The following is a 25654-nucleotide window of genomic DNA, read 5'->3' as shown; positions in this document are numbered from 1 at the left end:
AAAGCTGTAAAATGGTATGCAGGTAGAGAATAATTTTTTAATGCAGACAGACTGTTGACCACAAATTTATTTAAAGACGTTAATTAATTTATTGATTTATTCCTACGCAGAATAACCCATTTTTTTTTAAAATGTTAAAACCTTGACTAAACTTTGTGGGAATAGTGACGTCACAGGTTTTTGTTTACTCTTTAGTACAATAAAATGGCGGCGTCTATTGAAGAAAATTGTGTTCCCATTCAAAAGTTTAACGCGTTCTAAATCTAATTTTCTGTCGGTCATAACTTTAACAATACGTCCGTTTGCTGTATTTATTACGTTCCAACACTTATATCAATTTTCAACTGTCTTTTTCATTTAGTTTTACGATAAATTTCTCTAGATCTAAAGATCAGCTATCGAAGGAAATTTATGAATCTAGCCTAGATCTAGATCTAGCCTAGATGTAGGTCACTAGATTCAATGTAAATTCTACATCTAGAATCTATTTCAGGCCTTAATTATTTTATATAAATCTTTGTTTGGCTTATTTAAGATAAAATTTAATTTGAAAGTTAGTACTACTAGACTTATTTTTAGATCTAGATCTAGAATCTATACGCGTAAATCAAGTTGCATAAGGAGACACATAGTATAGTATAAAAATTCACTTGTGACGTCACGAGTAAATAGCTAAAATGGTAACGTAGTCAGCTCTCATGCAGGAGGCACGGGTTCTAGACCAATATGTCAATGAAATTTTTTTTTTCAATTTTTTTTTTTAGATGTGAATGATAACGTTGCCTATCTGAACTTGGCAAGATACAGGGCAGGTGAAGTAGAGTTCATCTGTTTCTTTGTCCTAAGCATATGAAAGGATAGTGTGGTCAGATACATGCTCGGCTGGAATTGTTTTTTAAACGATAAAAACATGTTGTCTGAGACTTGGCAGGACACTGGGCAGGTGAAGTAGAGTTGAGTAGGTCACCTGTGACGTCAGTTTATGAAGGGATAGTCCGAAATCGGTGTTTTCGGTGTTTTTAAAAGATAAAAAACATATATTTGAATGTGGGGTCTGTTTTTTGTGACGATAAGTGACACTGCAGTAGCGTACCGAGGAGGGGGGGGGGGGACGGTAGGGGAGGGGAGGCGGGGGGTGGGGAGGGGAGGCGGGGGGTGGGGAGGGGAGGCGGGGGGTGGGGAGGGGAGGCGGGGGGGGAGGGAAGGGGGGGGTGGGGAGGTGGAGGGGGGAAGGGGGGGACATATGTTGGGGCGCCAAAATGGTTTGGAAAAATAAATTGATAGGTTGAGGGGGGTTCAAATCGAAAGTTTGAGTGGGGGGGGGGGTGCACATCAAAAGTTTGAGGGGGGGGGGGGGTTCAAATCGAAAACTTTGTCCCCGGGCGCCGGGAAGGGTCGCTATGCCTCTGAGTGACAGACGTGATGTTTTTTGATGGATGACCCCCGAAACCCACAGTTATCCAACGGATGACGGGTATTCTAGTACTATATAGATCTCACTCAAAAACATTTTTGAAAAATGACTTAACAGCACTTAACATCGAGTTAAATCTACAGACAATAGGAAATTTGTCCAAGGCCGAGAAGAAAAAATTGTTGACTATAGTTGGAAAACGCCATGGGGTCTAGCCTACATTTTTAGGTAGCCATTCTACGGGCCCACCCCGCGAGATTATTCTACGGAAGTTGAGTGGGGTGGGGGGCGCACATGGGTAGGACAATATCATGGGTAGTACAGTATAAGGTGCATCTTTCTCCAAAGATGTCTGCAATAAGGAATTAAACAATATTTTTGGCGCTAAAACTAAATTAATTTGTTACCCTAACATGGATGATACCCTTCCATTTAGCGTGACGCCCCATTGTTTTAAGTAAAGAGGTACAGTAGCCTACTCATTTTTATTTTGTATTTGAGGGCCGTCCATCATTGAGGTCAAAATGTGTAATCTTATGTTTAATCACTCACAATCTCTATCATCCCACGTCGTCACAAAAAAGCGGGCATATCACCCCCCCCCCTCACACATACTTACCCCCCCCCCTCCCCGTTTTATTTAAACAAAAATTAACGTTTTTAACCGTTTTTCATCCTGTCATCTGAAAGATTACAAATAAACGCTAAGTCACATTTTGTTAACTTCTGTTACTCTAGATCAGGGGTCTCCAAATTTTTCAGTCCGAGGGCCGCATTAACTATGAAATTTTAGTTCGGGGGCCAGTTTTTTCCAGGCATGTCTTTCATTTTTCTGAGAAAAGTTCCTCAGCAATCACCGACAAACAATTTTTCCTTGGACAAAAAGATCTCCGCGGGCCAGATGGAGGGACTTCGTAGTTTGGAGACCCCTGCTCTAGATGACCAAAGGTCAGTTAATATTTCGCAAAGATATTGCTGCTTAAAAAATAAAAATAGTAATTTAAGAAGTGTGACGTCTGATTTATTGCAGTTATGTGTGTGTGTGGGGAGGGGGGTAAAAATTATCAAAAGAAACGTGAAGTTGAATATAGACTACCCATTACCTAACTACCTACATAGATATATATTTTTTAATTAAATAGATGAAAAATCATGAAGCGAAGCTATTTTCCACTGTATTAGTTTTAGTTCTAGTGCATGGCAAGTAACATCGAATCTCTTGTATTTTAATCACACTTCAACCCACGAGTTGGGAAATTATTTCATCTAACGACAGAAGAAATACGCAACATGGTTTTAGCACGATTTTTATCAGAGCAAATATTAAGGATTTTTACTGAATTAATAAAAGAAGTAGGCCTATGTTTTGAAGTATATCAAATTTATCAAATGTTATTGTTCATTACGTCTAATTACGTCTAATCGTAGAGATAAATAACGCAAGTTGCTTATTACTTATATCCTCTCTAATTCTGTCGAGGAAATAAATACTGTGCTTATTTCCTCTAAACCGTGAGAGGAAATAAGCATAGTATTTATTGATACGCAGCAGTTTGTGGCAGGATATAAGCACATTGCGTAGTTCACTTATCGTTGGCCTAGATAAGCACCACCCACTGGTTGGTCACTATCTCTGGTGACTAAAGTTTATTTTTAGACAAGTATCAAGTGACGTCAAGAGTTTTTGTAAATCACACTAACACCGGGCAGGCTAGGCGGTGTCAGGCCTAGTCCTAACATGTATGCCCGGAGGTGGGTTCGTTGGGTATGGGGGGAGGGGGGTCGTTTGGTATGGGGGATTATGGGGAAGGTGGTTTCGTTTGGTATGGTGGGGGGGGGGGGGCATTCAACAAAAGCACAGGCCTACTTTCCTTTTCTCAAGTTATGACCGTCGTAAAGCTTTTAGATTTAACCAACGTTATAAGCAAACATTGTTTGATTATAGCATTCTATTCTTGTCATATCGAAGGCGAATGTGCTGTGTAAGAAAAAGTGCAGGCCTAATCAAGCCTAATATGTGATGTTCACACAGGCTGTGGAGATTGGACATTCTTAAATTTAGAACACTGACGTCGGTGAAGTATTTTTAGCACTGAACATTGACATAGAAATAAAATCACGCCACTGTCATACGAAAGATGGGCTGGGGGGGGGGGGGGAGGAGAGAGGTTGTAAGGTGGGGTGGGCCTGGGTGTAAAATGGTGTTCGTGTGTGGGAGGGAATCATAAGATTGTAGGGTTGTAAGATGATGGGTTATACGATGGTGGGGGAAGGTTGTTAGATGGTGAGGGGATTGTAAGATGGGGGGGGGGGTGTAAATTGGTGGGTTTTCCTGATGACGGGAGTTGTACGATGGTGGGGTTGTTAGCCAATATGTAGAATTAGCCATACAGAGTGTATCTAGCCATAAAATGTAGATCTAACCATACAAAAAAAGTCTAGCCAAACAATGTAGATCTAGCTATACAATGTAGATCTAGCCAAACAATGTAGATCTAGCCAAACAATGTAGATCTAGCCAAACAATGTACATCTAGCCAAATAATGTAGATCTAGCCAAACAATGTAGATCTAGCCAAACAATGTAGATCCACCTATACCTAACCTGAGCTCATCCCTGGATCAAGTTATTACTACAGGCCTGGCTACGATCAAGATGGCTCACACCACCTAGTGTAACCGCCCCCTTGTTTAGAGCACTGCTCAACCTTTGATGCAACTTTGAGCTGTTGTCTCAGCTCTAAGTGCTAACCGACCCTATGGCGATAGGCTGCTTGTACATAGCGCGTAGGTTTCTGACCGGGGCACCTCATCTTATCAGCGTTACCACAATGCGCTGTAGATAAAATCAATACAGGTGTAGCATAACATTCTTGACAAGATCACGTGCTCGGCGAAAGCGAGGCTTAAGATTACTATACACTATACATAAACAAAACACCATGCGCTGATAAGCTGAAAGTAATCTTACGGCAGATAAACAAAACAATATAAAAGTTGATGGTCGTTACACATGAGTTAAATTCATTAAAGCAATATCAGACTAATGGTTACCATTCACGGATGAGTGCTCTTGATAACTATGTCAAAGAATAATAGAAAATATGCATTGTTATTGAAATAAATGTGAGGGTCTACCTCGATGAACGGGGTGAGGGTCGGGGTTAATGAACAAGGTGGGGGGTCGGGGTTAATGAACAAGGTGGGGGGTCGGGGTTAATGAACGATGTGAGGGTCGGGGTTAATGAACAAGGTGGGGGGTCGGGGTTAATGAATAAGGTGGGGGTCGGGGTTAATGAACAAGGTGGGGGTCGGGGTTAATGAACGATGTGAGGGTCGGGGTTAATGAACAAGGTGGGGGGTCGGGGTTAATGAACAAGGTGGGGGGTCGGGGTTAATGAACAAGGTGGGGGGTCGGGGTTAATGAACGATGTGAGGGTCGGGGTTAATGAACAAGGTGAGGGTCTGCTTTAATGAACGATGTGAGGGGGGGGGTCGGGGTTAATGAACAAGGCCGGGGTCAAAGATGTGAGGTCTTTCTGAACAAATGACTCGCGAGACGTGTCTATAGTAGGTGACGTTAAGAGTTTCTTTCAGGTATCTCATTGGGGTGTGTGTGGGGGCAGTACAGCCCCCCCCCCCTCCCCAGAAGAAAGTGTGCCCGAGCGGAATATAAAAAAATATTATGTTGAAAATATATACATTGACCAGTGTCCGTCCCCGGATTTTAAGTGCCACCCCCCCCCCCCTGAAAGTTTCAATACCCCCCCCCCCCCCCGTCAATTTAAAACTCTCTTATACGTTTCATGCATATCATGTTTGTAACTACAAAAATTGCGACAGTTAACCCTTGGGCCTAATCACAGGTAACACTTTACAGGTAACAACATAACACGCCGGCATTTGGGTAGAGTCGGTCTGTGATGGAAGAAATCGTCAAGTTGATGGTGTAGGTCCATACAGTGATGGGAGAAATCGTCAAGTTGATGGCCCATACAGTTATGGGAGAAATCGTCAAGTTGATGGTGTAGGCCCATACAGTGATGGGAGAAATCGTCAAGTTGATGGCCCATACAGTGATGGGAGAAATCGTCAAGTTGATGGTGTTGGCCCATACAGTGATGGGAGAAATCGTCAAGTTGATGGCCTATACAGTGATGGGAGAAATCGTCAAGTTGATGGTGTAGGCCCATACAGTGATGGGAGAAATCGTCAAGTTGATGGTGTAGGCCCATACAGTGATGGGAGAAATCGTCAAGTTGATGGCCCATACAGTGATGGGAGAAATCGTCAAGTTGATGGCCCATACAGTGATGGGAGAAATCGTCAAGTTGATGGTGTTGGCCCATACAGTTATGTCAGAAATCGTCAAGTTGATGGTGTTGGCCCATACAGTGATGGGAGAAATCGTCAAGTTGATGGTGTAGGCCCATACAGTGATGGGAGAAATCGTCAAGTTGATGATGTAGGCCCATACAATGATGAGAGAAATCGTCAAGTTGATGGCCCATACAGTTATGGGAGAAATCGTCAAGTTGATGGTGTAGGCCCATACAGTGATGGGAGAAATCGTCATGTTGATGGTGCTGGCCCATACAGTGATGGGAGAAATCGTCAAGTTGATGGCCCATACAGTGATGGGAGAAATCGTCAAGTTGATGGTGTTGGCCCATACAGTTATGTCAGAAATCGTCAAGTTGATGGTGTTGGCCCATACAGTGATGGGAGAAATCGTCAAGTTGATGGTGTAGGCCCATACAGTGATGGGAGAAATCGTCAAGTTGATGGTGTAGGCCCATACAATGATGAGAGAAATCGTCAAGTTGATGGCCCATACAGTTATGGGAGAAATCGTCAAGTTGATGGTGTAGGCCCATACAGTGATGGGAGAAATCGTCAAGTTGATTGTGTAGGCCCATACAGTGTTGGGAGAAATCGTCAAGTTGATGGCCCATACAGTTATGGGGGAAATCGTCAAGTTGATGGTGTAGGCCCATACAGTGATGGGAGAAATCGTCAAGTTGATGGCCCATACAGTGATGGGAGAAATCGTCAAGTTGTTGGTGTAGGCCCATACAGTGATGGGAGAAATCGTCAAGTTGATGGCCCATACAGTGATGGGAGAAATCGTCAAGTTGTTGGTGTAGGCCCATACAGTGATGGGAGAAATCGTCAAGTTGATGGCCCATACAGTGATGGGAGAAATCGTCAAGTTGTTGGTGTAGGCCCATACAGTGATGGATGATTCGTGGAGTTTGTTTTGTTGATAAAGTATCATAAAGTTAGCGGGCACATGAGCAACGTGTTTTGATCTAGGTTTTGGTATCGATAGTTGATATTACATTCAGATAACAAATGTGATTATGCAGTAGTTAGGCCTACATTTTTCTAACACAGTGAAACAAAAAAATATAATTCAACGAAACAATTTCAAGTCCTAGACAGTTTAGACGCCACATGACTAAACGATTGTAGGAAAAAAAGTCACAGGAAAAAAAAACACAGGAAAAAAAAAACACAGAAAAAAAGTCACAGGAAAAAAGTCACAGGAAAAAAAGTCACAGGAAAAAATGTCACAGGAAAAAAAAGTCACAAATATATATTTGCATGATATTTGTTAATACTTTTATGTATTAAATATTTAGAGAGTGATCATTAACTTAGAATTAATTAAATGTAATGTAATGTGTGTAGGCTGTGTACGCATAGGAATTTTTATAATTCATCTAAAAATATTTATTATGAAGTATGTAGATTGTAATTATGTTAAACTTAAGATTAATAGCATTTAATAGAATGCTCCAAAGTCCACGGTTTTCATCGTGTTTTTTTTTTAATAACAATATTAAATTACCGTGAAATGGTAAGTTCATCTGACTTGCTGCCCTCAACTTATGGCAACAATAGTTATGTTTAGTTCAACCACCTTTACTGCCAACATTTATCACGCTCATTACATAACAAAACTTGGGATCAAAACAGAAAGCCGACAAGGTTCAAAGGCTGTCATTGACGCATAACGTCAACAACACAAAATATGTTCGGACAATGCCTACTGAGGAGAGGCCGACCAGAGAATAGCCTACGGCAAAGTGTGCCTAAATTTCTTTTATAATTAACTTTTCTACCGCGTATTTAACTAAATACGTAACAAAAGTTGAGATAGTTGTGTTAATTATCTTAGAGTATTTTTACTTACAATTGTTATAAATCATAATGCTTTAAACGTCTATAAATAATTTATGCTATAAAAAATACAACCCACAACAATAAACATACAAAATTTTACAATTCTTAACAAATAAATAAAAATATTTCTAAAAAGATTTTTGTGACTTTTTTTCTGTGACTTTATTTCTGTGACTTTTTTTCCGATAAAACTTTTCCACTGTGACTTTTTTTCCTAGCAAAAACTGTGACTTTTTTCTGTTTTTTTTTCCTGTGACTTTTTTTCCGTTCACCGACTAAACAGGGGGGCATGATCACGAAACGACGTCACCACAGAATGACGTCACAATGGAAAACCGTGACAACGGGATGACGTGTCAATGCCATGAATGACGTCACTTCAGAACGACGACCTTCAGTGTTCAGAACTGGTGGACCTATTTTAAAATTAGTCTAAACCGATTTGATATTACAGTGATTAACCCCAAGAATTCCCAAACAAACGTTTCCCCTCACATCACAGCCATGCTTGTTGTCGCGTAAAGATGGCGAGAAGACAGCCTTCGCAGTGCAATATGCAAATGAGTACGTCGAGAGAGGTGTAAGCCTACGTCCTCGCATCTCGCCACCGACATACAATCGATTAGCTGCCTTATGGCGATGGCTCAAAGACTGTCCGGTTTTTTAAAAAAAAATGAATCCTGCCTAGTCCAGGCGAGCTTTTCCCAGAGCACAGCCACCTTATTTCTACAGCTCTAAGCTTTCCCAGCCATAATAGGGATGTTCACGCGGATTAATCCTAAGCAGGGATAAAACATGACTTAAATAACCCGATGCCAAATATAGCTTTATCTTGTTGCAGATCAAGTACAGGTTAAATCAAGATGTGAGGAAAAAACTGACCCGGCTAACGCTAGCTTGTAAAAGCTCAACGCACTAACTGTCATGTTTATGATTCAGTTTATTCTTGTAATTATAATAAATAATTTCGTCTATCCTGTAAAAGCTCGAAGATTGTTTCGGTGTGTAAATCTGTTGCTTGTTTTACTTTGAAGAGAAATGTAGATCTACGCCTAAGTTGGAAAGCAAGTCGAGTCCAGTATAAGTATCGACCCGTTTAGAAACTATCGATAATCGATGGCAGTTTTTAAAGGAGAGTTGACTGCTCCCTGAGATTGTATCAAACGAATGATAGCAGCATGTGCCTGGGGTTTTCAAGCAGCCAGCGTGTGTGCCCGCGTACTACGCACTATCGATCGGCAAATCCATAATATAATAGCTGTTCAGACTGGTCTCGTTGTTGTGCGGGAAATCCCTCACCAAAGGGCAAGGTCGCTCCTCTTTTGTTTTCAGAGGAAAATTTCCATAATTATAAGCACATGACTTAGGTCTAGACTAGGCCTAGACCCTTGCTTAAGAAACTTAGACCTAGATTCTATCTATATTCGTTTAAATCAAACATTTAGATTTAAATAAATAAAATAATGAAATTCAAATTTAAAAAAAATCTACGAATATTTTCTACTTGTTGAAGGACCCCGCCCAACCATGTCTAATCACACATTTGGTATCAGATTTTTTTTTCATTCATTGAATGATTCAAGTGCAAAACTTAAAACTCGGCGCCTGTTTTCAATTTAAAAAAAACGTAAACAGCAAGATTCGCAGCACAACTCCATAATTAGTTACATTATAAAATTTCTTTGCTCCGTAACACCATGGTCTTAATTAATTGTATGTTTGCACAGCAGACAGTTGAGGAAAATCTATGGCGTGAAAAAAAAAAGTAACGGAACAATTTACAAAGAAAGAACCTAACAAATCTTTGATTTATTGACTTGGGGAAAATTATAATTCAAAGGATAGGATATTAAAGACTGTGTGGTATAATTATAGATTACAGGACGCTCCACCTAGGCCTACACGGTAAAAGAAAAAAAATCAAGCCTGAAAATTGATTTTAAAATAATGTTACGACCTAAATATAGAAAAAGACTGGTTAGATAGACAAATACAAAGGAGGATAGTTTAACTTTGAATGTATTTGTGTCTTTAGAAACTTAAGTATAGAGAGAATTCTAGCTAAATTGTTCTCTAGTCAAGTTGAATTAAAAAAAAATCTATGTATGGCGTATAAAATGTGCAATAGTGAGTGATTTTTGTTACAACGTATTGTTGTATGTTGTTTATAATAGTTTATATATAAATATATCCAGCACGATTGTGAAATGCAACTCAAGTCTACACACAACCCCCACTCCAGAGTATAAGAAATAAAATCACAAAATAATTCTCACCACACCAATGTTTTTCTCATAGTTTATTTATTTCATTCAATGTACTGATGTGGCAGGTGGACAAAACATGATTACAGAAGGGACGATGTACAAGGATACAGCAGGCAGCGACTCTTCTTGCACTTTAAATAATAAGAATGCTTGCATAAACGTAACTAATATAAACAATTGCCCAAATTCTTTGATATTTCCTATTGAGTACTCTTATTTAATGAATGAAAAGACAGAAAAAAGTATCACAATTTAATTAGTTTTGCATATTACATTGTCAACAGTTAATTCAGTAATGATAAACAAATTGATCACACATACATAAATTCTGTGTACCTTTGTAGGAAGCTTAACAAAAAAAAAAAAATTGTGACATTTAAGTAACTAGTACATTTTTGCACAAAACTATTTGTTCAACTAGATCACCTAAAGAAAGCTGGTTTAATTAATTTAATAAAAGAATAACCTGAAAGCATTCAGAGAATAAAATGTATAAAAACAGTTTAGACCTGCTGAAAAGTTTACAATAATCCAACACAGAAAATTCAGCTGTTTGCCACTCATGCAGGAAGAAAGCATTGGGACAACTAGCGGCTTTGATAGCCTCACAAGTATAAACTAAACAACTTTCTCAGCTGTTGATTGTCAGTGACTTTAGCAATGGAATTAGTAATACAGTTGTATATTGCAGTAGTAAAATTTCAAGTTGTTCATTACAAACTTACAAGAATTTTTACTTTAATAGATTTTAAAATTTCATGAAAAACACTTTTCAGTGTAAATATCAGACAAAGTGTAACAAGAAATAGTCTATTTTTGTAAAATAGTTCAGAATAAATTTTTTTACCCTTACATAAAATGACGCTTTTCAACAAACTTAACAATAAAGTCAATAAAAAGTGAAAGTACTGTGTGTTAACTCAGTTTGTGTACTAAATATGCACAATTACTTTCATGGTAGTGTTTAGATACTTTCGTAGTTACTTTTTCTAATTACAAGCAAAAGTATTTTATTTAATAACTTAGTTTATAAATAAGTATGCCTAAGAAAAGACATGCCTAATCAGTGTGAAATCTTACTTGAAACCTGTATTGGTAGTGCAGTATCAAACAAAATATCAAACAACAAATATCTGTTTAAGTTCTAAAAAAAATATCAGATACCTGTCTTTTAACAGCATTATAAATGTAATTTAATATCCAAAGCGATTGGAAAACTAAAACAATGGAAACTACCTTCAGCCAGTGAGTTTGTAGCTAGCTAAATACTACAGAGAAATGTCTGTTAAGAAAACTACAGCTTCAGATGATTTGTTACAATAATTATTTATTGGAAACGGAATGTCATGGTTTTTAAGTTTTGTTCAGGTACAAGATAGAAAAAAAAATTAACCACTTTTTAAAAAGTTGAGCTCTTAACAGACGCATCACACGAAAATGGTGTATTCTGTTATGGAGAAGAATGACCACAAATGCATGACTGATGGCAAAGAACTGAACTGGTATCTAAAAAAACCTGACATTCTTAATAAGCTTCTACACTCTATTAGCAGCAACACTGAAGCAAACATACCTCGTATTGATTGTAAATTATATTGCTTTGGATTATTACACTGTTCTTCCTAGTGTTTGTTAAAAAATAATGCAGGAAGAAATAACTTAGTTGCAACATTATAACACCCAGGTCTGATTCCTTTTAACTATTAGATCTAGCAGCCATACATCTCATGTGTGATTGTCTTTTCAAACACTTCAATTAACTGTTGGCATGGTTGTACTTTGATTAAAAAATATGATGAATAAAGGTCAAAACCTTAGTATTGTAGGTGGTTGAGTAGGCAGATAAGGCTATTGTTTTTTTTTAAAGTAAATAACTAATAAAAAACTTAAATTTGGAACTTCACATTGGATAAAAAAGTTCATGAATTAAGAGTAATAATAACATACTTAAGATAATCTGAAAATTGAGGTATAGAAAAATAGCATCAACTGAGAAACCAAGTGAGACTGGTTAAAATCAACCATCTCCACAAGGCACATGTGTATATAACAGAAAAAAATCAATCCAACCATAGTCTTTCAATTAGTTTTATATTCAACACAAGTATTCTGGTAGTAACTCAATATTGAATCTAGAGGATTGAATTATTTTTAAAAATTTCAGTTGTTTGCAATTAATATAATATACAGAACTAAATAAATACACTTTACTCATTTGAAGTTAAATAGATTAAAAAATGTTTTATTTAAACCAATAATTCATCACTGAATTTGTTACAATTTACAAATTCACACAGAAGCAATCAATTATTTTATTTTTTAAAAAAAGCTGCACTACAATAAACTAAATGTCAACAATTTTTTTAGCATAAATTACCTGAATATCTGCAGACCATACAACTTTGTTATTTAGGTAGGATTCTACCTAATCAATTTCTTCCACCAAGAAAAATATGACACAGTATGATTTATATTTAAATAGACAATTAAAGCCCACATAAAGTTCTGAAATCCTGTGCCTCACCACCAAGTTAACAAAGATAATTTAAAAACATAAATGGGCTCTTATGAGAAAAACAACTACATAGAATTAACATGTCTGGACATATGCAACTCCTCAAACCGCTGACGAAGGTTTTGACGTAGTTTCTGCCGTTTACTCTCTACTTCCTCTAACCTAGCTTTGAATTCAAGAATTTCTTCTTCTGATATACCTGGATCTTCATCTTCTCCATCATCCCAACACAAATCCTGTAAAAAAAATCTAATGTTAAATGAATTCTAATCTACTTATAAATTTCAATTGCACTATAAAAAAACACTACTTTCTTACACCTCCATTAATATTTTTATAGCAAACTATTTTTCTGCCAGAAAAAAAAAAGAAATAACCTCCAAAAGGTCTTGCAGAGTAGGTTGTTCACTGGCTTGGAATGCTACTTTGTCATTATGGCAACTTGATAAGAAATTAACCTGAAAAATGGTCAAACAGGAATGACAAATCTTGCTAGAACTTTGAGAAAGGCTGAATGTAAAATAAGTCATAAGGCCAGCAACATTTTAAAATGCTCTAAACATTAATGTATTATGCTAAGGCATTTTATAAACTTGTTAATTGATATCTTTGCTGCAGAGCAATGTATCTTGATTACTCACCTGATGCCCTCTCACTCGTTTAGGAGATGACCTAAGCATATCACAATCACAACTGTCCAAGCTGTCTGTAAATGAACCTGAACACTCACCCTCTGAAAACGAGAAAAAAAATTACCCTGATACATTCTTAAAATAACAGGAACTACTTTAACTATTCTACCCCATCTTCCTTTGAACCTTTTATTCCACAACTAATTGGGTCCTCATAAAAATCAAGATTTTGTGTGTTCATTTACTCCTGTGATATTGTTGATCTTTCATCAAGAGCCTCATAAGATGGTGGATAGGGGAATGCCCACCCCAGATATGGTAGGCACCAGGGGTGGTCCAAAATTAGAACCTTCTGCTGTGTAGGTAGTTGAGGAACCAGCAAAGACCCTTACCCAAAAAGTAAGGCAGCTAGCTTGAGTGTTGAAAGAGGACACAAGTGGATTGAGTTCTAAGCTAACAACCCAGACCTATTAAACAAAACTCGGTTTGTGGCCCATACCCCAGTAAGGGCAGTGAATGAAGAGATATCTAATATATCAGCATTCTTAGTATGACTAGACAATAAATTCCAGGAGTTATGCCTGTCAAGAATTTCACTTAAAAATGAAAAATGTAACCAAACTATTGTTACAGGAAGGCTATAGTCAGAAAAAAAAAGGTACCAACCTTCAGAACCTTCATTTGACCCTTGCATACTACAACTTTCACAACTGTCAACCTCTGAAGCATCTGCCCACTCCCCTCCTCTACTTGACCGTATCACAGTATCATGATGTGAATAAACATGCCGCGCCTGGAGACTGAGGTCACAGCCTTGTAAGGACAGGGTCAGGGAGTTGAAATTGGCATCACTACAGGACTCTTTGCTATTGCGATGGTGGTGATATTTATTGTTCTTGGGGTTGTTATCAGGCTCCATTGTAGAACACTGGGGGAAAATGCAACATTTTTTTTGTTTAAGTACCTTTTTTACACATGTCTTCTAAAAATGTAAACCAAATATGTTCTGACAGATCAGCCACTGTTTTTAGAGACAGCAAAATAGTAATTTTACCAGCATATAATGTTAATTTTGGATAAATTATAGCTGATCAATGATGTTGCTGTATCCAACATTTTAACATGTAGATATAGTATTGTTATACTGTACTGTTTGGCATAGCTGAATCTCTAGTAGCACCAATAAGCTTAGGGCTTAGGGTGAAATTAAAGTAATACCTTAATGTTATAAATGTTAGTGAAATTAAACTTAGTCCATGATGGAAATTAAATACATATATGGATGTACCTGACAGGGTATTTCATCAATAAGGTCTGAACATGTTTTAATCACAGAAACAGGACACAACTGAGCTTTTGCTTTCTTCTGTTTTCTCTTTTGTCTCTTCATCTCTTTCTTTTCTTCCTGTCTTTTTTCTTTCTCCTCTAGTTCCTCACACAGAAGTTCCAGGTTTGAAGCCCCCTGTTTCTCTTCAAGGGCCATCTAACATAATCATCATAATGAGTTAATTTTTCATGCTGTTACAACTTATACTAAATTAGTATAGTGATTTTTAAAAAAATGTATGTATAAACCAACCTGATAACTTTTTCTCAAAGCATCAACCCCCATGTAAAACAGTATCAACCAAGTTTGTTCCTCACTGCGCAACTTCTGCCAGATTCTGTGTAGGCGTTCAAATATGTGAATACCCAGGCAAGTCAGAACTTCCTCTTGAGCTATATCTAATGTTTTTGCATGTCTGTCTCGTTTTCTAAATAAATAATGAAAGAAAAGGTGATCATAATAATATCTATATGTAATCAATTAATTAAACATTTCATAGATCATCATTTAATGCACTTACCCCCCTAGAAACTCTGGTTCAGCCTTCTCTAGCAAGTGAGCAATGAAATCTGTATCATTCAGAACATGAACATGCTGCTCCTTTGCACAACACCGTAAATTTTCATAGAGGGCAGCACAATAACCTTTCTCTGAAGCACTGTCTACCTCTCCAATAAGAATGTTATAAGCTAACATTACTTTAGATTTGCACTCTCCACAAAATCTATAAGAAAATTAAATTATGAATAATATAAACATGTACATAAATGTTTTTACAAATCAACATTGATGACTTACAACAGTATTCTTACTACTAAAAATTCATTTACGTGAACTATTTCAACTAATTGTACTTGATTATCTTCAAGTTTAACATTATGTTTATTCTGCTACAAATATAATTCACTACATTACATACATACTTTAGATTACAAGTCTCATTTAAATGAATGTTTTGCTGATAACTACAATCTTATTTGATACAATTAACTGGTAGTTTCAGGCATGGTTAACTTACTTGTGTTTATCAAGGTAGGAATCAACTGTTATTAATAGGCGCTTCATATCAACTACAAGAACTTTTTCCCTACAAGACTCTGACAATGCATCCCAAGCATCTAGCCAGCACCTGAAAGGAGATATTTATGCTTTAATTAGAAGGCCCTTCATAACGGATATATCAAAAATATGTACAAAAACTGCTTTTAAACATGAATATTTCTAAATACACTTATAAAAAACACTAATAAAAACAGATACTAAAAAATATATACCAGAGGAAATTTTAAATCTCTAATAGATAAATATATATACATATATTATACCTACCCTAGTGTTCTAGATTTGTGGGTATCAAGAGAATGTAGGTTACATCTTTTGTTTTTCTTACTCTTTGGAATAGCCTCAACAACAGAATGTAACTTTGAACTGAATAGATTGAAAAAAATGTAATGTAAACATCTTTCAACTGCTTAAGTAATGTAGTCATTTTAAAGATAAGCAAAAAATCATTTTCACTACTAAAAGCCAAAAATATTAAACTGTAATTATAATAATAATGAATCATGACCCCCATATAATAATAACATCAACAAAGACTTACCCATGCACATGAAACAATGCAAACAGTGACCTGGGATCAAACAAATATTCATGTTGGACGGACATTTCACCTCGAGGTGTAATCACTAATGGCTCTAGGGCTGGGTGTTGTGACTTCTGAAGCTGAACAAATAATCTTTCAACACTGGAGAAGAAAGTAGGAAAAGGTTCTAAACTAGGAAAGTTTTTAAAAATCTGTTTCTTAGTGGTTAGAAAAGTAATGGATAGATGTAAACTTTTTATATAATGAACCCTAAAAATGTGCCATTAAAATTCTTACCTTTTTCTACAGCCTACACAAGGAACCATATGAGACAACAAGCTCATAATATCTTTACCAGAGACCAACAATGCCACAGCCACCTCATCTTTCGTTAGGGTGTTGAACTTGTTAGTAAAGTGCTCCAGGTCTCTCTGCTTTACCCCACACAACTTTTCACAATCAACACACTTGTCACTAAATTGGACAACCATCTGTGTATATTTACAAAAATTATAATTAATGATCTATCAAAAGTTTTCTAATAAATTCATATTTTTGCATTTTATACAAATATATCTGTTTTACAAATATGTCGGATAATACCAACACAATGAGATCACCTATACAGGTAGTAGACTACTAAATAATATTTGCTAAAGTCAACAATGGCACTAGAAGCTTTTGAGAACAACTGCTTGACCAAATACGGATAATCTTCTAGTCAATTACCATCTCAAATGAGAGCTTAAATAGAAAAACCCTCACCCTAAATTTTAACACAAGTAGGCCTACACTAAACCTGATATTGCACACTTCTAATAGCAACCTGTTTTCTGGAGAGATCATTGTCAAACAGAAAGAGTACCCCAAACAAAAATAATGAATATAAATAGAATATACATTAGCCCATAAACAAAATAAGCTTTTTATTTTAATAATCTTAAAATTAAGCTTTTAAATTAAATTTAAACTACCTTCATATTGTCCACCTCTATTGGAACTTGTCGTCGTTGAAAGTCAAAGTTGACATCGGTTTCACAAATAGCAACTAGTCTTGCCATAATGTTAAATATTTTAGAAAATATCTTTCAAAATATCATAACATTAACATAAAGTCTACTGGAAAATAATTTTAAAATTTCAATAAGTGTCTGAAAAAAAAAGAGAAAAACATGTTAAACTAAGGATTTTATATTTTGTTTACTCAGTAAAACAGTTTTAAAGGGTTAGTAAATAGCAAGGGAAATGAAGTCAGTAATGAACACATTACAATTAGTTAGCCCTACAATTAATTATTGTGTTAATGCCAAACATAGGCCTAACAAAATGACTAACAATTAGGCCTAACTAATGTTTTAATTTTCTCTGATTTTACAGAAGCCCTTAAAAGTGAACTTATAAGTTAGTGTAATATTCACTAACATGATATTTCTTTCTACTTTAAGTAGGCCTAAGTAATTTTATGAGACCACCAAACAAATGTGTCTGTGTGTCACTTGACTGTGTAGTTGCAGTGTGTACAAGTTTTTAGTACAGTACTGTACAAGTTCTACAACATCAACACACTGGGTGACTGCTGTGCATAGCTTTGAGTTGATAATTTAGATATATGGGCCTAAAAATAATTTAATGATAGATCTTGTCATATGAAAAGAATGGAAACAATTCAAGATAAAGCAGAGTGAGAGTATCTTTCTAGATCTACCCATTTTTTAAATATAATCTAGTTTTCTAACTACAAACATTTTTTTAGATTTGAGAATTGTACTTCTAGCTGAGCTCTTTTCAAGTGGCCAAAATAAAAACATTCACCACGTTTATTTATATGGGGATTTGTTTCAAAAATATATACAGTAAGGTAAAATGAATCATTAATTTAACCTGAGTTTTAACTGAGCAGTAAATCGAAACGTTAAGTCAGAGTTAGAAAGCGAGTGTGATCTTTAGATGACATTCGGATACTTTCATTTTCAAGTTGTCAACCATTTTGACGGAAATGCCACGTCCAAATTACTACGCCCAAGAAAAAGTAATCCCACTAAGTGTGACATTAAAACACTGATTCGAGAAACGCAAGAAACAACTAAGTTTTAGTACGGAAATAAAAAGTGCAGAGTCAACATTAATTCATTTCCTGGTCATTCAGACCAACAGCAATAAACAAATTTAAAATAGGAAAATAAGAGAAATAGAATATTTGTTCTCGTTTCGAATTTAATATTATTTGAACAAGATCTAAATTAAACTCATGGAGTAGGCTAAGACCTGTTTATAGGCCTACCTAAAGATAGGCGTATCACGCGGCTTGAAGAAATGTAATATTTAACTTGAAAGTAAAAAAGCGTAGACAAAGATCTAAATCTATCATCTAGGATTCTAGATCCAGATCTAGATCTACTTGACGGAAAAAAAGAGAGTAAATGAGCATAGAAACTGAAAACCAAACACGTTTAAAAGTCAATGATTTTGGATAAATCTAGTCCTTGCCTATATTTAGATTTAGTATGCTTCAGTATTTATACAATGAGAATGGATCTACTTTGATAAAAAGACAGTATTTGATCCCTAATGTTGTGTTTGTAATAATAAAGATAGACACTAGGCACATGCTTACTTAAGAGGCCTTACGCCTGGATTGTAACCATTGTTTTCAGTGTTAATTTTTTACTAGATATATCATAATTTCATTATATTAAGTAACAATTTAATATTTAAATTTAGCTTTTTATCAAGTTGGCCAAGTAAAAATAGATGAATTTAAATAAGTAAAAGATCCAATAAAAAGAAAACCCAACATGTGATAGTAGTAGTCCCTATTATTAAATTATATAATTATATAATATATAAGTATATGCCAATATTCAATACTGCGAGTAGATTCTAGATAATATTATAGATTTATAGATAGACCAATAGTGTCAGGAAAGAGACTACACGTCAGTTTGTGATACGACTACGGTGTAGTGTAGGGACGAGAAAAAAAAAAATTTGCAGTTTTAACATTATGCTTATGAGCCTAGGCCTAACTTAGCCTGCAACACAATGAGAGAGGTGGGGGGGGGGGGATAAGTTTATAAAAAATACATTACATCATAAAATAAAATGGTGCCGCGTGCAAAAGAGGATGGCGCAGGAAGTTCTTTCTAGAAGCTAAGCTTAGGGCCGAGGTCTATGTAGGCCTAATGTGAAATAATACAAATGTACTGTCAAACATGAATTATTTTTAAGAAATATGATTTATTTTACGAAATTTTGATTACAATTTTTTAGTAAATAAATTGTTGCATTACAATTTATTTTTTTAAAGTGTTTTATACTCAATTCTAAAAATATCAATGTCACGTGACAATATTTACGTTTTCGAATCACAGAGCACATGGCATTTGTTGTCTAACTAACTAGCAACTAGTCTTAGATCTATCTAGATCTATATCTATCTAGTCTAGATATAGATCTACTATACAACTTCTAGATTTGATCTAGATCTAAATCTATTCACTTTACACTACAGTTTTTGTAAGTCTGACTTAGATCTGGGGGGAGAAAAATCTTCTTCCGAGTAGTCACTTCGTAGTTCGTAGTATAAAAAAAATAAATAATACTAAATGTATGTAATACTATACATACTATTTTTATTAGCCTAGTATTTATTAATATTACTTATTAGTATTTATAGTATTACTATACACTAGTATACACTACACTGACTACTGAGTAGTAGTAGTAGTACTGTAGTAGATCTAGAATCTAGTTATAAATCTAGTAGTAGTTGACTAGTTTCTAAGTTTATTATTCTTTTAAATTTTAAAATTTAAATTGTTTAGTAAAAGTTTAGTTACTGACTGTACTAACTGTACTTAGTACTTACTTATTACTTAATACTTACTATTTAGTTGTTTTATTTTATACTTTTCAGTAATTTATAATTTGTGAATTCGACAGTACCAAATATATATTTGCTTTAAAACACTAACCCCCCCCCTTTCCCCTAACCCCGACCCTACACCCCCCCCCCCCCCCGTGAAAGCAGCCTCCTCTTAGTTACCTCCTGTAAGTAAAATCGTTTCAAACTAAATTATCTGCCCCTAATAACCGTCACTAAACCCGGCTCTACGATTTGTAAACATTTAGCGTGACCACAACTCACCAGACCAGCTTGTTTTCTATCGTCTCCCAGAAGAGAATTATATATATAGATAATAATCTTAACCATAGACTATAGACATAGGCCTAATCTTAATCTATAAACTATTAAATACTATTAATATTATTAACTATTAATCTTAGGCCTATAAAATATAAAATAAGTTATCAAATATCAGTACAGCAGGCTAATGGGCTGCTTTTCTAGTTGATAATATAATATACTATTATATTATCAACTAGAAAAGCAGCCCATTAGCCTGCTGTACTGATATTTGATAACTTATTTTATAGGCCTAATATTATATTATTAGGACCATAGGACCTATACAATATGAATATACTTTAATATACGTTCATTTAATTTTCTAATTACTATAGGCTTATAATAAAATTTATATAAAATACAGGTCCTTAGCCTATTTAGTATTTATTAACTAAATGAAACAAAAGTGTCAAACATATTTTCTCAAGGATTAGGCCTAATGATGGATCAAAACTGGAGCTTATTAAAAGATGTTCTTCAAGGTGCCATCCTCGAAGCTGTTGCAGCTCTTAAATTTTCCAACATGACTCCTGTACAGGTTTGGTGATTTTTATAGTTTTTAAACTGGTTTGGTCAGCAGGATTTTATTCATCTCCATAGCAAGATTATAGTTAGATTAGTTATACCAATATTTTATGATATTATACATTAATTCTACTACAAGTAAATTTGATTAATAAAAATCCTGTTTACACAAGTCTGAGGTGTTGTTTTGTCTTTTAAAAATCTATGGTTTAAACAATCTATTAACCATTTACATTTTTTAAATTCTAGGCTGCATGCATCCCCCAGTTCATCAGCAATAAAGATGTTGCTGTTGAAGCAGTTACAGGCAGTGGTAAAACTTTGGCATTTGTTGTACCCATGATGCAGATGCTGTCCAGGCGTGAAATACCTCTCAAAAAACACGAAGTAATTATTTTTACATAAAAATTTTGTAAATGTTTGTAAAAAGTATTGGTTCATTTTGGTCAGGGGATACCAGAAGATCTTAATCAGCATGCATATCTTGTCATCAACCACCTTGAACTTGATCCCGATACATAACTCTGATCAATAACATGATAGTATAATTAAAATTTGATGAGTAGTTACCGAATGGTAGTATTCACTTACAATAAGAGTGTTTTAATTTATTTAAATCAACGTTTGTGTAATGTTGAAAAAAATCCTTTTATTTCAGATTGGTGCCATTATATTGACCCCGACTAGAGAGTTAGCATTTCAGATAAACGAGGTTGTCTTAAGCTTTACAAAATTTCTGCCTCAGTTCTCTTCTTGTCTATTTATAGGAGGTGAAAAACCTCAGGCTGATATAGATAAGTTTATGACTCATGGGTAAGTCTTTTTTTGATGAATGGTAAAAGTAATTTTTAAAAAGTTATAAACCTGTCAGAAAAAACTAATTTTAAGTAAAATTTGTGCAATGTGAAGCTTTATCCCATAATAATGGGGCTTATTGTTACTATTTGAAATTTTCTAGGGGGCATATCATTATTGCAACACCAGGCAGATTGGAAGATTTATTCCAGCGAAAGGAAGGCAGTTTTAATTTAGCTGCAAGTGTTAAATCATTGGTATGTTACATAGCAATTCTTATACTCACTCAGTATTCATCTAGTTACATCTTTGATGCATTAATTATTTGATGAAACAAAATATATTGTTTAAATTATAATTCAAATGTATATGTAATTCTTTTTTTAGGAAGTTCTAATATTGGATGAAGCTGATAGACTTTTAGATATGGGATTTGAGGCAAGGTAAGATTGGCTTTTGCATGCCAATTGGTGGCATTGGCAAGGGGATGTTAGCGGAGGATAGTATCTTACAATTCACCCCCCCCCCCAATTTACATGTGTGTATATATATATATATATATATATATATATATATATATATATATATATATATATATATATATATATATATATATATGTATATAGGTGGAATACAATCCCCCTCTCTGTACACATTTTTTGCCAAGTGCTTTCATCACCAATCACCTCTGAAAACTATACAAAATTTTAAAAATATTTTCCAGTATAAACACTATTTTGAGTTATCTGCCCAAACTGCGACGAACTGGGCTTTTTTCTGCCACACAAACTGATGAAGTGGAGAAACTTATACGAGCAGGATTAAGAAATCCATTACAAATTACAGTCAAAGAGAAGCCAAATAAAGCTGGAAACATACAGAAAACACCATCCTCTTTAGAGAATTATTATATGGTTTGTTTTTGCTTAATTTGTTAACTATAGTTTAATGATTAATGTGTAAGCCTTATAATTTTTTCTAATGATCATTGTAAACTCTAATTTTCTAGCCTTGAAGTAGATCTATCTCGTGGGTGAAATTCACATTTTACACTTTTATAGAAAAAAAAGAAGACGGTATACACAAAACCAATTAAAAGTATATAGGTACACATTGCTAAATGCATCTGTTTTATTAGAAAACTACCAATGTCATACTCCTCATTAATAATATCATTAGAGAAGAGGTTTCAATAATTTTGGTGATAAGAAATGTTGGTATGAATAAAATGGGTCGGGTTGCTCTCCAATTGTGATGCTACTTCTGAGAACAAAGTGTCTCAGAAAAAATATCTCCCAGTTCTCCAATTGTATTGATTGATAGTGAATTCTCTTAATTTTATGGTTTTCCTAGGGTGTGATATGACTACAGTTTTCCATCCACAATGTATTCACAGGGGTACTGATATTTACCTGCCCATAACACAATTAAATTGGATGCAAATGCCATTTTTTGTGTCTGTATTTATACAGTATTCTGAGTAGATAAGCCATAAACCAAGATTCACTAAGCGAGGCCAAATATGGATAGGGCAGACATTGAAAATCAAATTAGGAGGATTGCACCCACCATGTAGGCCTACAGTGAGGCAAAAAAATTGTTATAAATATATTAAAAGAATACAGTATTTGGGCATTCTTTTTTTATTATATGATTATATATTTGTTATATAAGTCTAAAATGGCCTTTTTCTTTTAATTATCAACATAATATATTTTCAGTTAGTTGAAGGTGATGAAAAATTCAGCCAGCTGGTTCGGTTCTTGCAGGAGCATAAGAAAGACAAAATAATGGTGTTCTTTAGCACTTGCGCTTCTGTGGACTATTTTTCTAAATGCTTACAACAGTAAGTAATACATTCACTAGTTATATTGAAATATTAGTCCCTCAGCATACTTTATAAAAACTTGATTTATTTACATTTCAGAATTCTGAAAAAGTGTGAGATATTATTAATTCACAGTAAAATAAAAAGCAAAAGAAACAAAGTATTTGAGGCTTTCAGAAAAATGAGCTGGTAAGTTTCTCTTTTGAGTCCTGATTAAAATTATTTTCTTCTAATTAGTTTTTACTAAAGGGAAATGAGTTAAAAATGGTTTGTTATCATTTGAATCACCAGCGGTATATTGATATGCACAGATGTGATGGCTAGAGGGGTGGATATACCTGATGTCCACTGGGTTATTCAGTATGATCCTCCCAGTTCTGCCAGGTAGGAATCAGCATTTTGACCTTTCTCTTGGTGTTAGTTTTCCCAGTAATTTTTTTAAAAAGGTGCAATAAGCTTATTTATTTAATTATTCCAAATTAATGAATTAAGTTTGTCAAATTTTTTTGTCTATTTAGTGCATTTGTACATCGTTGTGGGCGAACAGCTAGAATAGGTAACCTTGGAAATGCTCTAGTATTACTGATGCCATCTGAGGATTCCTATATCAAATTCATTGAAATCAATCAGAAAGTTCCTCTCACAGAAATGAAAAAATTAGATAATGTTACAGAGGTGTGCACTAGATTACAAACATTTGCACTCAATGACAGGTATCTCAGATTTGAATAAAAAAGGTACTTTTCCAAACAGCAAACTATAAATTAATAATCATAAAATTGCCTATCATATTTCAGATTCAGTTCTTTCCGTACTATTTTTTATTCTGAAATTACAGCTTTTTGGAAAGTATCTCATCTATTAAATTAAAAATTAAGTTACATTTAATCATCATCTAATGTTTCTATTACTAGCACATTTATTTTAGATAACATGTTCAGTCTGGTAACAGTTGATTTTTATGAGGATATTAAACATACATTCATTTTATGTATACTTCTAGAGCTTTATATGAAAAAGGACTGCGAGCATTTGTGTCTTATATTCAGTCATATGCTAAACATGAATGCAGCATGATACTAAGGATGAAAGGTTGGTCAAGTTTTATATGGTTGATTTATAAACAATATGATTAGAAGATTTTGTTAACCTTTAAGGTTTGTTAATGAAATTAAAAAAAAAATTCCTTCTATCTATTTTTCTATTTTCAAAAATGCATAAGTATTAGATAATAATTTTTTAGTTTTTAAAAATATTTAAATTTTGCTATCTTTATATTTCAGATTTAGATTTTGGTAAACTCGCTTTAGGATTTGGTCTTTTACATATTCCCAAAATGCCAGAACTTAGAGGAAAAACAGTTTCTAATTTTCAGCCAATAGAAATAGATGTATCTAGTATTCCATACAAAGATAAAAATAGAGAAAAAGCTCGAAAAGAGAAGATTGCTTCAGGAGATATAAAACCAAAAAAATCTAATAGACCCCCAAAGGTAATTAGTAATTGTTCATTTCTTGTTATAAAACAATCTGCTTTTTATGTTGTGATAGATTTTTTTTTTCCATTGACAATTTATATATTTTCTTAGACAATAGCGTGGTCTAAGCAGAAAGACAGGAAAGATAAGAAAAAGCTAAAGAAAGAGGGCATAAAGACTAAAGCTGAAAAACGGAAACTTGAAGAAAATCGTGAAGAGGAGTTTGATGAATTTGATGAAGATATTAGACTGATTAAGAAACTGAAACGTGGAAAAGTAAATACTTGTTTTATAATACTTAAAAATTTAGAAAAGGTATACTAGTGTACATATTTTATCATACTGTGTTCCCTCACTTATTGAGGGTTTTTCATTCCACGCTCACCTGGGATAGGTGAATTTCTGTGAAGTAAAGACACTAAATCTATGTATTTTTAGTAGCTATATATCATCCGCTAGAATAATGATAAGTAATTAGCTATGTAGCAGTGATGACAATAAAGATTTATGTCAAGAAGAGCTACTGTTCTTATACGGGCTCCATTTAATTAGGTTGTGCTGCAAAACAAGTAGCAAGGGAACCCTGTTTTAAATATTTTTTTTATTCAGCTCTTTTATAAACTTTTTTGATTTAGCTGTTTTGTTTTTTTTAACTTATTATCATGTTTTTATCAGTTATTATTTAGAAAAAAAATTATTGTTCCAAGTGTAAACTTTCACATTCAGAATTATTATAACATAATCTTTATCTTCATATTCAGATATCTAAGGAAGACTTTGACAGAGAATTTGTTGGAAACAATAAAGATTTCAAAGAACATGATGAAGAGGATAGTAATCAAGCTGCAATATTGACTTAATTTTAATTGTACTCTATCATTAAAAAAAAAAAAAAAAAAAAATTCTGTGCT

At 34.5% G+C, this 25654-nt stretch overlaps 2 protein-coding genes across 3 annotated transcripts; one reads left to right on the top strand and one right to left on the bottom strand.

Annotated features, from left to right (window-relative positions):
- Positions 1-9897: 9897 nt before the first annotated feature.
- On the bottom strand, positions 9898-17949 carry LOC131953025 (gametogenetin-binding protein 2). The gene is made up of 13 exons (XM_059316006.1): positions 17811-17949; positions 16904-17080; positions 16227-16420; positions 15948-16091; positions 15674-15772; positions 15363-15473; positions 14865-15068; positions 14597-14771; positions 14306-14500; positions 13684-13945; positions 13027-13118; positions 12763-12843; positions 9898-12621 (listed from the first exon to the last, which is right to left on the bottom strand). The coding sequence occupies exons 2-13, from the start codon at positions 16988-16990 to the stop codon at positions 12451-12453; spliced, it is 1815 nt and encodes a 604-aa protein (XP_059171989.1). The 5' UTR covers positions 16991-17080; positions 17811-17949; the 3' UTR covers positions 9898-12450.
- A 1109-nt stretch (positions 17950-19058) lies between these two features.
- On the top strand, positions 19059-25649 carry LOC131953037 (ATP-dependent RNA helicase DDX55). 2 transcript variants are annotated; one of them, XM_059316020.1, is made up of 15 exons: positions 19059-19129; positions 20547-20656; positions 20893-21030; positions 21302-21456; positions 21602-21695; positions 21826-21881; positions 22163-22352; positions 23160-23284; positions 23366-23455; positions 23558-23650; positions 23785-23979; positions 24270-24358; positions 24550-24758; positions 24855-25019; positions 25505-25649. In XM_059316020.1, the coding sequence occupies exons 2-15, from the start codon at positions 20558-20560 to the stop codon at positions 25601-25603; spliced, it is 1797 nt and encodes a 598-aa protein (XP_059172003.1). In that variant the 5' UTR covers positions 19059-19129; positions 20547-20557; the 3' UTR covers positions 25604-25649. The 2 variants fall into 2 exon arrangements, with proteins under 2 accessions (XP_059172003.1, XP_059172002.1); XM_059316019.1 differs by lacking the exon at positions 19059-19129 and adding an exon at positions 19315-19445.
- Positions 25650-25654: the final 5 nt, after the last annotated feature.

This window comes from Physella acuta, unplaced genomic scaffold (assembly GCF_028476545.2).
Source record: "Physella acuta isolate Inbredline_101_S28 unplaced genomic scaffold, ASM2847654v3 ptg000901l, whole genome shotgun sequence".
Classification (NCBI taxonomy): Eukaryota; Metazoa; Mollusca; class Gastropoda; family Physidae; genus Physella; species Physella acuta.
Note: the sequence above shows the minus strand (reverse complement) of the source record. Positions and strands in the feature narration are given on the sequence as shown.